Below are 14077 nucleotides of genomic sequence, written 5' to 3' on the forward strand. Positions count from 1 at the left end.
TATTATAGTGGCGGCGATGTCCGGTCGGCAGATTAGGGGTTAATAAGTGTAGGTAGGTGACGGCGACGTTGGGGGGGCAGATTAGGGGTTAATAAATTTAATATAGGTGTCGGCGATGTTGGGGGCAGCAGATTAGGGGTTCATAGGGATAATGTAGGTAGCGGCGGTGTCCGGAGAGGCAGATTAGGGGTTAATAAGTATAATGTAGGTGTCGGCGATGTTGGGGACAGCAGATTAGGGGTTAATAAATATAATGTAGGTGGCGGCGATGTCTGGAGCGGCAGATTAGGGGTTAATAAGTATAATGTAGGTGTCGGCGATGTCGGGGGCGGCAGATTAGGGGTTAATAAGTGTAAGATTAGGGGTGTTTAGACTCGGGGTTCATGTTAGGGTGTTAGGTGCAGACATATATTTTATTTCCACATAGGAAACAATGGGGCTGCGTTAGGAGCTGAACGCTGCTTTTTTGCAGGTGTTAGGTTTTTTTTCAGCCAGCTCAGCCCCATTGTATCCTATGGGGAAATCGTGCATGAGCACGTTTTTCCATCTTACCGCTACCGTAAGCAACGCTGGTATTGAGGGTTGAAGTGGAGCTAAATTTGCTCCACGCTCACTTTTCTGAGGCTAACGCAGCCATTCAGAAAACTCGTAATACCAGCGTTGGCTTAAGGGAGCGCTGGAAAAAAAAGGCTTGTTAGCCCTGCAAGTTTTTACCGACAAAACTCGTAATCTAGGCGATACTTTTTTAATGTCAAAAATTAAATTTATGGCATTTGATTAGTTAAGGTTTACCATCACTTTAAGGGAAATTAAGATAAAATACTGCATTCATTTATCATTGAAAACATTAATTAATTTAATAAAACCAAAAATTTAAAGAGGGAAAAACATTTTATGCTGTTGGTAGTGATTCTCCACTGATTTATATTTGGGTACTACATTTTATGCGGAAAGGATTTGCAGAATGTGCAACATGCCATTTTGGTTTGCTTACCTTGAATTATAAAATAAGAAGCAAGTGTGCAGATACCACAAACTGATGTCAGATATATTATTTTTCTATTTTCAGGAATTTACTTTACCTGACACTTTCTCTGTGATAACATTTTATATTAGCGTTACAGGGTTTTAGAATACTTTACAAGCTTAAATTGAAACATGACAAACAAATTTCACTGTGCAGTTACATTTACTAGAATAAGTCTCTGAACTCAAACTCATTGCGCATAAAGGTTAACTGTGTAGCACAAGATGATGAAAATCTATATTCATTTACTGAACATGCTACTTTATACATGAAAATTTTACTTATTTAACTCATTGAGGGGACAATAAACACACTGTAATTACAAAAATGTTCTGCAGTCTTCCAGTAGAGTAACATATTAGCAAAGTCTGAATGTTATTAGAACAAATTAACACCTTGTTTGCCCCAATTATTTTTCAATGGTCATTCACATTTATTTTAACTTGCAATATGAACGCTAGTTAAAGGGATACTAAACCCAAATGTTTTCTTTAATGTTTTAGATAGAGCAGGTTTTCTTGCTATCTTTATTCAAAAAGCAGGAATGTAAAGCTTAGGAGCCAGCCCATTTTAGGCTCAGAACCTGGGTTACACTTGCTTATTGGTGGCTAAATGTAGCCACCAATAAGCAAGCGCTATCCAGGGTGCTGAACATAAAATGGGCAGGCTCCTAAGCTTTACTTTCCTGCTTTTTAAATAAAGATATCAAGAGAATGAAGAAAAATTGATATTAGGAGAAAATTAGAAAGTTGCTTTAAAGGGACAGTCTAGTCCAAAATAAACATTTATGATTCAGATAGAGAATGTAATTTTAAAATTTTTCCAATTTACTTTTATCACCAATTTTGCTTTGTTCTCTTGGTATTCTTAGTTGAAAGATAAACCTAGGAGGTTAATATGCCGCCTCTTCTCTCTGGGCATTGTGACAGTTTTTCACCACTAGAGGGTGTTAGTTCATGTGTGTCATATATAGATAACACTGTGCTCACACATGTGGAGTTCCAGGGAGCCAGCACTGATTGGCTAAAATAGATGTCTATCATAAGAACTGAAGTAAGGGGGCAGTTTGCAGAGGCTTAGAAAAAAGGTAATCACAGAGGTAAAAATTGTATTTATATAACTGTGTTGGTTATGCAAAACTAGGGAATGGGAAAAAAGGGATTATCTATAGTTTTAAACAATAATAATTCTGATGTAGACTGTCCCTTTAAATTGCATGCTCTATCTGAATTGAGAAAGAAAAAAATTGGGTTTAGTATCCCTTTAACGCGGGCGCTATATTTAAATATCACGTGCGCTAACTTTAGAGAGCCACTTATAATCAAGCCCTATGTCAGTGAGTTTTTGATCATCAAGCCCTACATGAGGGATAGTGTCTATTATGGAGCCCCCATCATCATAGTCTGGCTCAGTTTAAAGGGCACCCAGCTTTTCTTTTGAAAGAATGGATGCTTCTCTGTCAAACGACAGGCCACTTGCTTCCCTAGCATGCAGGTGATTACTTTAAAATCATCAGTCACTTGCAACAATCCCAACCAGTGCTATTTGCTTATTCTGTGCCACCACTAAAGCTTATGGTGTATTGGATGTCACCATAGAATAGCATTGGCTATTTTCCTTTTGTATATTTCCTATAGCTAATTCATATTTAGGGTTTAGTAAGTGAAGAGGCCTTTTTCTAGGACCAGTAACCCTTTAAACACCTGCAGCTTTACACTTCTCCACTGAAAATATGACAAGCGCGTCTTTATAACTGTCTAAGCGCTCAAGCATCAATAGAGATAATTTTATTTTTTAGCTTTACTGAAGATGGGAGATCTATATTATTATGGCAGCAATAATCACACAAGAGACCTGGAATCATCAATGCAGATGTATACACAGGCAGCACTACAGGGGGATTCCCAGGTACGTACTAGATTGTGCTTTTTAATCTTATTACCTTATTTGTTATTTGTTAAATTACAGCTGGTGTAAGAAGAACAATATAATCAGACTATAACATATTTATTTTGACTTATCTATCTTGTCCAGCTCTCTAATAAATAGAACAGCTCTTATTGATTCCATTAAGCTTTATTAGAGTATGTCAAGAGAAAACTTTGAACGTAATGTGTTTTAGATATCCTTTTCCTATGGAAGCAAAGCTTTTATGAATTAGTTAAAGGAACAGCGTACACAAAAACTAAAATACAATAATTTAATAAGGAATTATGTATATATAAAATTTGCCATTGACACTAATTACAAAGGGTGCTGCTAAAGTAGTTAAAAATGAGAATAAATTTGCTGTCACCACACAGCCTGCATTTTTGCTACTGTCCCTAGTTAGGTATAAAAGCAGTCTATATCACTGGCTGTTTACTAAGGCGAGGATAAGTATCTGCCAGTCCCCCTTCTCCCCTCGCCCCCCCCCCCCTCCCCAAACTAGCAATGCCGATGATCTCCACGGGTTGTATAAGTAATAAAGTAGGTGCTGCAGAAAAACTGGCAGCTGAAATTTACACTCCTGCTCTGGGAATAACCGTGCAGAGCTTATAGGGTTAAATTCACAGAGTAGAGAGTGTAACTTTCAGCAGCCGGTGTCTCTGCAGCTGCTAATTTATTTCTTTTTATTAAATAATTTTATTTATTCAAATAAAACAAGGAAAATAAATAAAGGAAATACAATTTTCACATAAAGAAAACATGACAAAATGAAATGATATCACAATAGGATAATTACTCAGCCACACTGTAGATGCTTTCTCTTTTGAATGAAAGCATCAAATAGGTCACAAAATAACCAAATAGTTTCTTGCACAGATACAGCTCCTAATGTATTACTTATTCAACCTGTGTAGCTCATTCACATTGCTAGAGGGGTGGGGGTGGGGGTGGGGGGGGGAGGCAAGGGTAGAAGGGGGATTGACAAAATCTTATATTTGCCTTAGTAAACAGTCAGTGATATAGGGACAGTAGCAAAAGAGCAGGCTGCGTGGTGAGTGTGAACTATATTGAAAACTGATATTCGGACTGCTAAAACAGCAAACTCCATTCTCAGAGGCCTATGTATCAAGCTCCGTATGGTGCTCCGTATGGCCTATGTATCAAGCTTCAGGATCGCCAGAAACACAAGTTATGAAGCAGCGGTCTAAAGATCGCTGCTCCATAACCTGTCCGCCTGCTCTGTGGCCGCGGACAGACATCGCCTGAAATCAAGCCGATCCAATACTATCAGGTTGATTGACACCCCCTGCTGGTGCAATGATAAATGCCAACAGCGTATTCTGTGGGCATTTATTGGTGTGGCGGACATAATCCGCAATATCGGATCATGTCCGCTCGCACATTAGTAAATAGGCCCTACAATGTTTAACAACTTTAGCAGCAAAACTTTTAATGTGTTAAAGGCAAATTTTATATATACAGGGAGTGCAGAATTATTAGGCAAGTTGTATTTTTGAGGATTAATTTTATTATTGAACAACAACCATGTTCTCAATGAACCCAAAAAACTCATTAATATCAAAGCTGAATAGTTTTGGAAGTAGTTTTTAGTTTGTTTTTAGTTATAGCTATTTTAGGGGGATATCTGTGTGTGCAGGTGACTATTACTGTGCATAATTATTAGGCAACTTAACAAAAAACAAATATATACCCATTTCAATTATTTATTTTTACCAGTGAAACCAATATAACATCTCAACATTCACAAATATACATTTCTGACATTCAAAAACAAAACAAAAACAAATCAGTGACCAATATAGCCACCTTTCTTTGCAAGGACACTCAAAAGCCTGCCATCCATGGATTCTGTCAGTGTTTTGATCTGTTCACCATCAACATTGCGTGCAGCAGCAACCACAGCCTTCCAGACACTGTTCAGAGAGGTGTACTGTTTTCCCTCCTTGTAAATATCACATTTGATGATGGACCACAGGTTCTCAATGGGGTTCAGATCAGGTGAACAAGGAGGCAATGTCATTAGATTTTCTTCTTTTATACCCTTTTTTGCCAGCCACGCTGTGGAGTACGTGGACGCGTGTGATGGAGCATTGTCCTGCATGAAAATCATGTTTTTCTTGAAGGATGCAGACTTCTTCCTGTACCACTGCTTGAAGAAGGTGTGTTCCAGAAACTGGCAGTAGGACTGGGAGTTAAGCTTGACTCCATCCTCAACCCGAAAAGGCCCCACAAGCTCACCTTTGATGATACCAGCCCAAACCAGTACTCCACCTCCACCTTGCTGGCGTCTGAGTCGGACTGGAGCTCTCTGCCCTTTACCAATCCAGCCACTGGCCCATCCATCTGGCCCATCAAGACTCACTCTCATTTCATCAGTCCATAAAACCTTAGAAAAATCAGTCTTGAGATATTTCTTGGCCCAGTCTTGACGTTTCAGCTTGTGTGTCTTGTTCAGTGGTGGTCGTCTTTCAGCCTTTCTTACCTTGGCCATGTCTCTGAGTATTGCACACCTTGTGCTTTTGGGCACTCCAATGATGTTGCAGCTCTGAAATATGGCCAAACTGGTGGCAAGTGGCATCTTGGCAGCTGCACGCTTGACTTTTCTCAGTTCATGGGCAGTTATTTTGCGCCTTGGTTTTTCCACACGCTTCTTGCGACCCTGTTGACTATTTTGAATGAAACCCTTGATTGTTCGATGATCACGCTTCAGAAGCTTTGCAATTTTAAGAGTGCTGCATCCCTCTGCAAGATATCTCACTATTTTTGACTTTTCTGAGCCTGTCAAGTCCTTCTTTTGACCCATTTTGCCAAAGGAAAGGAAGTTGCCTAATAATTATGCACACCTGATATAGGGTGTTAATGTCATTAGACCACACCCCTTCTCATTACAGAGATGCACATCACCTAATATGCTTAATTGGTAGTAGGCTTTCGAGCCTATACAGCTTGGAGTAAGACAACATGCATAAAGAGGATGATGTGGTCAAAATACTCATTTGCCTAATAATTCTGCACTCCCTGTACATAATTCTTTATTCGATTATTGTATTTTAGTTTTTGAGTACGCTGTCTACTTGTTTTTTGTTTTTTAATTGCTTAAAAAGATAGATAACGTCTTTACTAGGGATGGGCGAATGTTTTGCAACATTAGAAAATTGAAACAAATTTTAACACTTTTGTTTGTTCGTTTAGAATTTTAAATGTTTGCACAACATTCTAACATTCGTTTTATGTAATAGTATTTCTAATGCTTTCTTTAAATGTAATATTTTTCAAATAATTTGATTCAAATTATGCAGTATTTGAATTAGAAAATTTGAATCTATATATTTGTAATAGTATTTCTGATGTTCTCTTTAAATGTAATATTCGAATTATGCATTATTCGAATTCGAAAATTCTAATCTATATATTTGTAATAGTATTTCTAATATTCTCTTTTAATGTAATATTCAAATTATGCAATATTCAAAATAGAAACATTTGAATTGATATATTTGTATCTATTATGTATTAATTTACTAAATTCCATACCACATTAACTATTGAACATCTGAATAGTATTTGTTAAAGGCACAGTCTACACTTAAATTGTTATTGTTTAAAAAGATACATAATGCCTTTACTACCCATTCCCCAGCTTTGCACAACCAACATTGTTAGATTAATAATCTTTATAACATTTAAACCTCTAAATCCCTGCCTGTTTCAAAGACTCTATAGACAGCCTCTTAATCACATGCTTTTTTATTTGTTTTTCACAACAGAAGACTGCTAGTTCATGTGGGCCATATAGATAACAATGTGTTCACGCCCGAGAAGTTATTTAAGATTTAGCACAACATAATACTAAATGGAAGTCAATAGATAATAAATAGTCACAGTCATGTGATCAGGGGGCTGTCAGAAGAGACTTAGATACAAGGTAATCACAGAGGTAATAAGTACATTAATATAACTGTGTTGGTTGTGCAAAACTGGGGAATGGGTAATAAAGGGATTATCTATCTTTTAAAACAATAGAAATTATATTGTAGACTGTCCCTTTAAATAGAATGTTACATTCAAAATTTTGAATGTGAAAATTTCATTATGAATATTCGAAAACTAAAGTATAATTCGATTACTGAATTTTAATGGATTTTCATTTTAATTCATTTTAATTCATTTTAATTCGATTGTCCAAAACGAATGTCCACAGGACTATTTGTTCTATCAAACGAATTACATTTTCACCACATTTGCCCATACCTAGGGGCCGATTTATAAAAGTGCGAGCGGACATGATACGATGTAGCATATCATGTCCGCCGCACATCGATAAATGTTCTTGTGAACTGCTTGTGAAATGCCTTCCCCTGAAGATTTGCGGCCGTTAGCAGAGGGTGTCAATCAGCCCAATCGTATAGGATCGGGCAGATTGATGTCCGCAGCCTCAGAGCAGGCGGACAAGTTATGTAGCATCGGTCTTTAGACAGCAGCTTCATAACTGCTGTTTCCAGCGAGCCTGAAGGCTTGTGCGGAAACAGGGTCATCAAGCTTCATTCAGAACTTGATAATTCAGCCCCCTAGTCTTTAATACCCATTCTCCAGCTTTGCATAACAAACATTGTTATAGTAATATACTTTACAACCTCTAAATTTGGCTGTTTCTAAGCCCCAGCAGGCCACCCCTTATCTCAGTGCTTTTTAAATCTTGCTAGACAGTGCTAGTTCCTGTGTGCTCACTCCCGTGGAGAATAATAATGGGGGCAGTCTGCAGTGGCTTTGATACAGGTTATCATAAAGGTAAAAAGTGTATTAATATAACAGTGTTGGTTATGCAAAACAGGGGAATGGGTAATAAAGGGATTATCTATCTTTTTAAATAATAACAATGTTCAAGTAGATTGTCCCTATAAATCGTCCAAGTTAGAAAGAAAGAAATCTGAGTGATCTGGATTTCCTGCATTCAAATTTCAAGGGTTAAACACACTTATTTTCAAACAATAGTGCAGTAGTAAAATGCACAGATTCTTTGGGGCATATATATATATATATTTTTAACAATGAGATGATTGTGTTCATTGAAATGTAAACTGAGCAATGCATAAACAAGGCCAAGGCTGTAAAACTGGGTAAATCCTAAAATGACATGGAAGCTGTTGTTAAAAGTGTTTTAGTTTTCCCAGTCCAAAGTTATAAGAAATGATTAGAAAAGAGCCTTATACGTTGTATTCTTCTAAAAAGTCATATACTTTGGCTTTGTTCTCATTTAGGGCCTGATATTCAAAACCTTGGCGGCATGGAGAGAAATAGTGCAAAATCTTTGGGATTTTTTTTACACCTTGTATTGTAATGTAGGAGTCTCTGTTTCACATAAAGAACACTACATAGCTGAATCGAGGTTCCGGTGGAGGAGGAGCTACACAGCAGTAGCTCAGCTTGTCTCTCCAGTCTGTTGGACACTGGCAGTGATCTTTTCGCGCCAGCCCCTTGCCTTGGGGCTTACCCGTTGATAGTCACAACATCTACTCCGGAACCCTAAACAGTGGCACACCACTCCACTGTTCTGACCCTAATCACCTTTATCTGACGCACAGGCAATAACTTTGCATCTGCCCACTGGTCATCAAGCCTAAGGTGTCTTCAGCCACTGGTAGCTTTACCCTGCTAGCCTGCTTCCTCCTGCAGCGCTGACAACCTCAATGGACCTTGGTTCTCCCCCCTCCCTGCAGCCGCCACCTCCGACAGCTTTATCTGACAGTCCCTCCACAACTTACCCGCCTGCTGCCGCTGACCGCTTGGTGAGTCGGGCCTGGTTCAGAGTGGGCCTGGTTCAGAGTGTGGACCCGCTGTGCAGTTGCTCCTACACTGTGACGGCCGCCCGGCGCGGCGCCGCCCACTCCCCCCCCACCGGTGCTGCGAGGGGGGAGTTGAGCGCGGTCTTCGGTTGGGAAGCCGACAATCTGGCTGGCACGTCCTCCTGACTGGATCTGTTCGACAGCGAGCTGGAAACAACCACGGAGGGTGACCGGTCCTAGGATACCGCAGGAGGGGGCGAGTTTGTGTCAGCTATGCTGGCGAGAATTTAAATTCAGTGATATCAAATGATGTGGAAGCAGGCACTGATACTAGCAAGGGGTTAAACATCAGACCAAGGGACAATTTATTTCAAATTCATACATTTGGACTGCTGAGAGACAAAGTGAGAAGGCTCTTAAGGGAAATCTTTCTAAGCCTGAACGAACTCTTGCTCCCTTTCTGGCATGATAAGCACTGGGGACGCTGAAACAAGTTCTTTATTCATAACGGTCCAACTAGTCTTTCCTAAAATACCCTGGCCTGAGTACTGTTGCTCTTAAAAACACCACCTTACAAAAATAAGACTTTGGGACAATATAAAAAAAAAAAAAATTCTTCTTTTTTTGAACAGGTTGTATTATTTCATGTACCAGCACCTTTGGCAATCTCGTCATATTTTTTTTCTTGTCACCACTGCCTGTTTTAATAATTGATGTCCTTGCAGGTTTGACTAATCTACCCTTAGCATGACACAAGTTAATGGGTGATTCAAACAAGTTATTTAAAAGGATAAGAGAAGGGGAAACGGAAAATAAAAGGGAAGAGAAGAGGGCTTACATTTAAAGTATTTTCTGCTGTCCGCAATATATATACCTTGTTGCAGATGTTGAATGCTTTTGTTAAACATAAGGTTCTTAGACTAACGCCTAACAAGTCAATTCTGTCAGTAACTATAGCCTAGAACTTAAATACATTATATTTCTTGAGGCTCTCTACTGGCCTGTCTTTAATCCTCAAAATTCTTCTCATTGTATGTTTTATCTGGCTACTCTAGACCAGATCAGTTAGTTTATCCATCATACTGACTAAATCTGTTTTGTATTGTATATAATCTGCTACGTAAACTACCCTGTTTAAAGGGTTCCTTACCCTAAGATTACCTTAGCATACCCTGCATGCTTAGTATGCTTACAGACTGACAGGTAAATTCCTGACTTCTCCTGTGAAGGGCTGAGGAAAGTTACATTTTCATCCTTTCACTTAGCAGAGGAGACTAACTAAGGTGGAAGTGCATGGTATACATTTCTCTTATCAATACATTAAAGGTGCTGAGAGATAATCTGTAAGCTCTATAACCGAGTTATGGCCGATACTGATTCACCTTAGGTGTTACTCGATAAATATCAGGCAGATTAAAAAACTTTTCTATCTTAACCCATCTCACAGGCTGTGCCTGGTGGCCTAGTTTTTATTATAAAGTTCTCTGGGCCCCACCTTCTGCTAGGCTCTATACTGAGCCAAACTAGCCCTTCGATTCTGCCCCCTTCCTGCTGCTACCATCGTCCCGGCGACCGAGCCTTATTCACTTCACCCGGCTTAGGCCCCTAATTCCCCCTCTTCCCCCTTTTTTTTTTTTTTTCTCCTTTCCGCACTTTGATAATAGATTGTCTCACCGGCACTCTTTCCTCACTTTCCTCACTCCTTATCCCCATCTTCCCATATTATTTTCAACACAGTAGGCACTGGGAGGACCCTCCCCTTAGCAAGCAATTTTTTCTCCATCTTTTTTTTTTTGGTCACAGCTGCACATGGACAAATTTTTTCACACTCACTCTAAGACTCCCTCGCCAACGATGGCGGCAAGGCAAAGAGACAGAAGAGCAAAAAACACTGCAGATACTCTGCCAGAGCCTCAAACATCTGCTTTACTACCCGCCGTATCTGATACGTATAACATGCAAATCTTGGTTACTAAAATTTCAGAGGCCTTGGCACCAAATTTTGATATACTCAAGGCTGAGATTAAGCAAGATCTTGCATAACTCTCACAAGAAGTTAGGCAATTTGCTATTAGAATTAACGAAGCTGAACAGAGGGTTTCAGATCTGGAAGATTTGACCACACTGCACAGCACCAACTTGGAAGCAGTCAACTTATCTATCACCACAATACAGACCAAACTAGAAGATCTTGAGAATCGTTCCCGTAGGAACAATATAAGGATAAGTGGTATCCCAGAGGATGGGGCTCATGAGAATTTAGCTATGTTTGTTTCAGAAACATTGCCACAACTTCTTAAATTGCCACCCAATTACCCCAAGATCACAGTCGAAAGAGTGCATAGGCTTGGTAAGCCCTGGACAGACAACAAAGGGAACCATAGGCCTAGACCTGTAATAGCGAATCTCTTAAATTTCCAAGACAAAGTTACATTGCTACAGTTCTTTCGTAAGAATCAACCCATATTGATTTGGGGACTCAGGATTCTCCTCTTTCAGGATTTCTCTTTTGAGACGTCCTCCAAGAGAAGAGTCTTAGCTCCAATCTGCTCCAAATTGATTCAGCAAGGCTACCAGGCCACCATTATCTATCCAGCAAAACTAAAAATTATAGAAGGTGCAAATACCCATGTTTTTAACTCTATCTCAGAGGTTGAACAATTTCTGAAAGAATCAAACCTGTTAGATAGACAACCGCCTGGCCATGATAGGCCACTAGCTCTCTCCTAAACTGATTCCTGTTTTTGACTCTCTCTCTTTTCTTTTTTTTTTTTTTTCTTTTTTTCTTCTTTATCAACAATATTTGGAATATGTCAGTCAGGGATGGCACCTTGACTAAGTGGGGCAAAATGAATTTTTTTTTTCCCTCTTCCTCTTTCCCTCTCTTTTTTTCTTCCTTCTTCCCCTCTTCTTCCCCTCGCCCACTTCGTGTGATATCATTTTCTTCTTTTTTCCCTTCGGATGGCGAACCTTAAATTAGTGTCATGGAATGTGGGCGGGATCTCCATTCCTATTAAAAGAAAATCTATCCTCACGCACCTGAGAAAACTAGGTACCAACATAGCATTTATACAAGAGACCCATCTGACTCCAGAAGAGTCCCTAAAACTCAAGGCTACATGGGTGAAGGAAATTTTTTCCCCCCAGGTGTCCGAAGAAAGAGAGGGGTGGCTATCTTAATCGGGGAAAAAATTGACTTAGAGGTTATTTATAGTGAGGCAGACACACAGGGCAGATTTGTCCTGATAAAGATAAGAATTGGTAAAGAGATCTTCACTCTCTGCAATATCTATGCCCCTATCAATTTGGTCCCAGCCTTCTGGTCTAAAATACAGGCTAAGATTCTTTCTGTGCAAGAGGGTCATCTGTTTCTTGGTGGAGACTTCAACATGGCTCCAAACTGCCCATTGGGCAGACTGAGACATTCAGTAAAATTGCCTAAACAAAATAGAGATAACCTAGGAGCAAAATTATTGAAATCAATCAGGCAGAATCTGGCAGTTAAGGACATATGGAGATGTCAAAATCCAGATGTTAGAAACTTCACCTGTCTATCTAGGGCTCATAAGACACTGTCCAGAATCGACCTACTCCTTATCAGTGATACTCTATGTAAATTTGAAGTAAAGACAGGTATCCTTCCCATCTTTCTCTCAGATCATGGTCCAACTTATCTAGAGCTTCAATTGAATCAGCTTAAAAACAGACCTATATGTTTAATTTTTCCCTCATTCCTCGCAACAGACTTAAAATTCAAAAATTGGCTTAAACTCAAATTTGCTGACTATGTTCAACATAATCATCATTACATAGACTCTCATCTGGTTTTCTGGGAGGCCGCGAAGGCTGTCCTTAGGGGTGAAATAATAGCCTACAGTGCCATGAGACTGAGGAAAATAAGATTGAGAGAAAAAGAAACTACTAACTCAGTAATCAATTCTTATAACTCTTATCTCTTGGAAAACTCGCCTAGGAACTGGGCGAAATATATCAGAGCTAAGAATGCTAGGGACGCCTTTGCGGTCTTCCAGGAAACACAGAGAGATCTAAAGCTGCAAGCCAGGCTATATAGATTTGGGAATAAATCTGGCAAACTGCTTGCCAATTTGGTTAAAAAAGAGAGAAAATCATCCTGTATCGAAAATCTACAACAAGATGGCATCTCTTTAAAGAAACCTGAAGAGATTGCACAAGCATTTGTCAGTTATTATCAGGATCTATATTCCTACAGGAGCTCGAACCAGCTCTATGAGAGGCAATTCTGGGATGAAATTTCCTATCCTAAAATCACAGCCGATTTAGTTGAAAGCCTTAATGCCCCAATATTGGAGTCTGAGATTATAAAGATCATTTCAGACCTTCCCCCTAATAAAACACCAGGTCCAGACGGTATGCCAAATGAGTTCTATAAAATTATGAACACTGAGTTAGCGCCTTACCTCAACAACCTTTATAACAGTATGTATGTTAAGGGAGAGCCAGTAGCTACTTCCTTTTCTGCCTCTAACACAATCTTAATCTTGAAAGGTGGGAAGGATCCTTCACTCAAAGAATCATATAGACCGATAGCCCTCCTAAATGTAGACTATAAAATTTTATGCTCCATTCTTGCCAGCCGCTTACAGCAATCACTCACCAATATTATACATCCAGATCAGGCTGGATTTTTATTCAAAAGAAATTCCTCAGCGAAAATCAGAGAGGCCCTGATCAAAACTGAATATTTCAAGACAGGCGGGACGTCGGGGAGTCGGGGGGAGGGAGATGCCCCTGATTTAGCTATTATCTCAATAGATGCAGAGAAAGCCTTTGACTCAATCCATTTTGATCATCTTTTTACTTCTTTAAACAAATTTGGGTTCAAGGGCGAATTTCTGAGATTTATCAAAAATTTATATAAAACAATATCATCTCTTCACAGATAACCCTTGGAAGAGGAACCCGACAGGGGTGCCCTCTCTCTCCTCTGCTCTTCGACGTCTCAATAGAGCCCCTGGCGATTATGTTTAGACTGCAATTGCCGGGAATTAAAATAGGTGACCAAGTCATAAAAATAGCTCTCTATGCGGACGATGTTTTACTTTATCTCTCGGACACTCACTTTAGCATACCAAAATTTTTGGATATTGCTACTAGGTTCGGATCTTTCTCAGGCTACAAGATTAACCAAGCAAAATCAGAACTACTATGGCTGAGGAAGAATAAAAACTCCCTTTCCAACATCCCTTTTAGCTTGGCAACAGACTCTTTCCGATATTTAGGAATCTTCATTGCCTCCAATCAGGCGGACCTTTATGACCTCAATATTACTCCAATC

General features: G+C 39.4%; 1 protein-coding gene across 1 annotated transcript in view; it reads left to right on the forward strand.

The window, feature by feature from the left end:
* The window catches only part of SEL1L3 (SEL1L family member 3), a 327791-nt gene that overhangs the window by 252793 nt on the left and 60921 nt on the right, over positions 1-14077 (forward strand). Inside the window, exon 20 of the mRNA XM_053704078.1 lies at positions 2826-2935. Within this exon, the coding sequence (XP_053560053.1) occupies positions 2826-2935 (110 nt within the window). The remainder of the gene's footprint in view (positions 1-2825; positions 2936-14077) is intronic.

This window comes from Bombina bombina, chromosome 2 (assembly GCF_027579735.1).
Source record: "Bombina bombina isolate aBomBom1 chromosome 2, aBomBom1.pri, whole genome shotgun sequence".
Classification (NCBI taxonomy): Eukaryota; Metazoa; Chordata; class Amphibia; order Anura; family Bombinatoridae; genus Bombina; species Bombina bombina.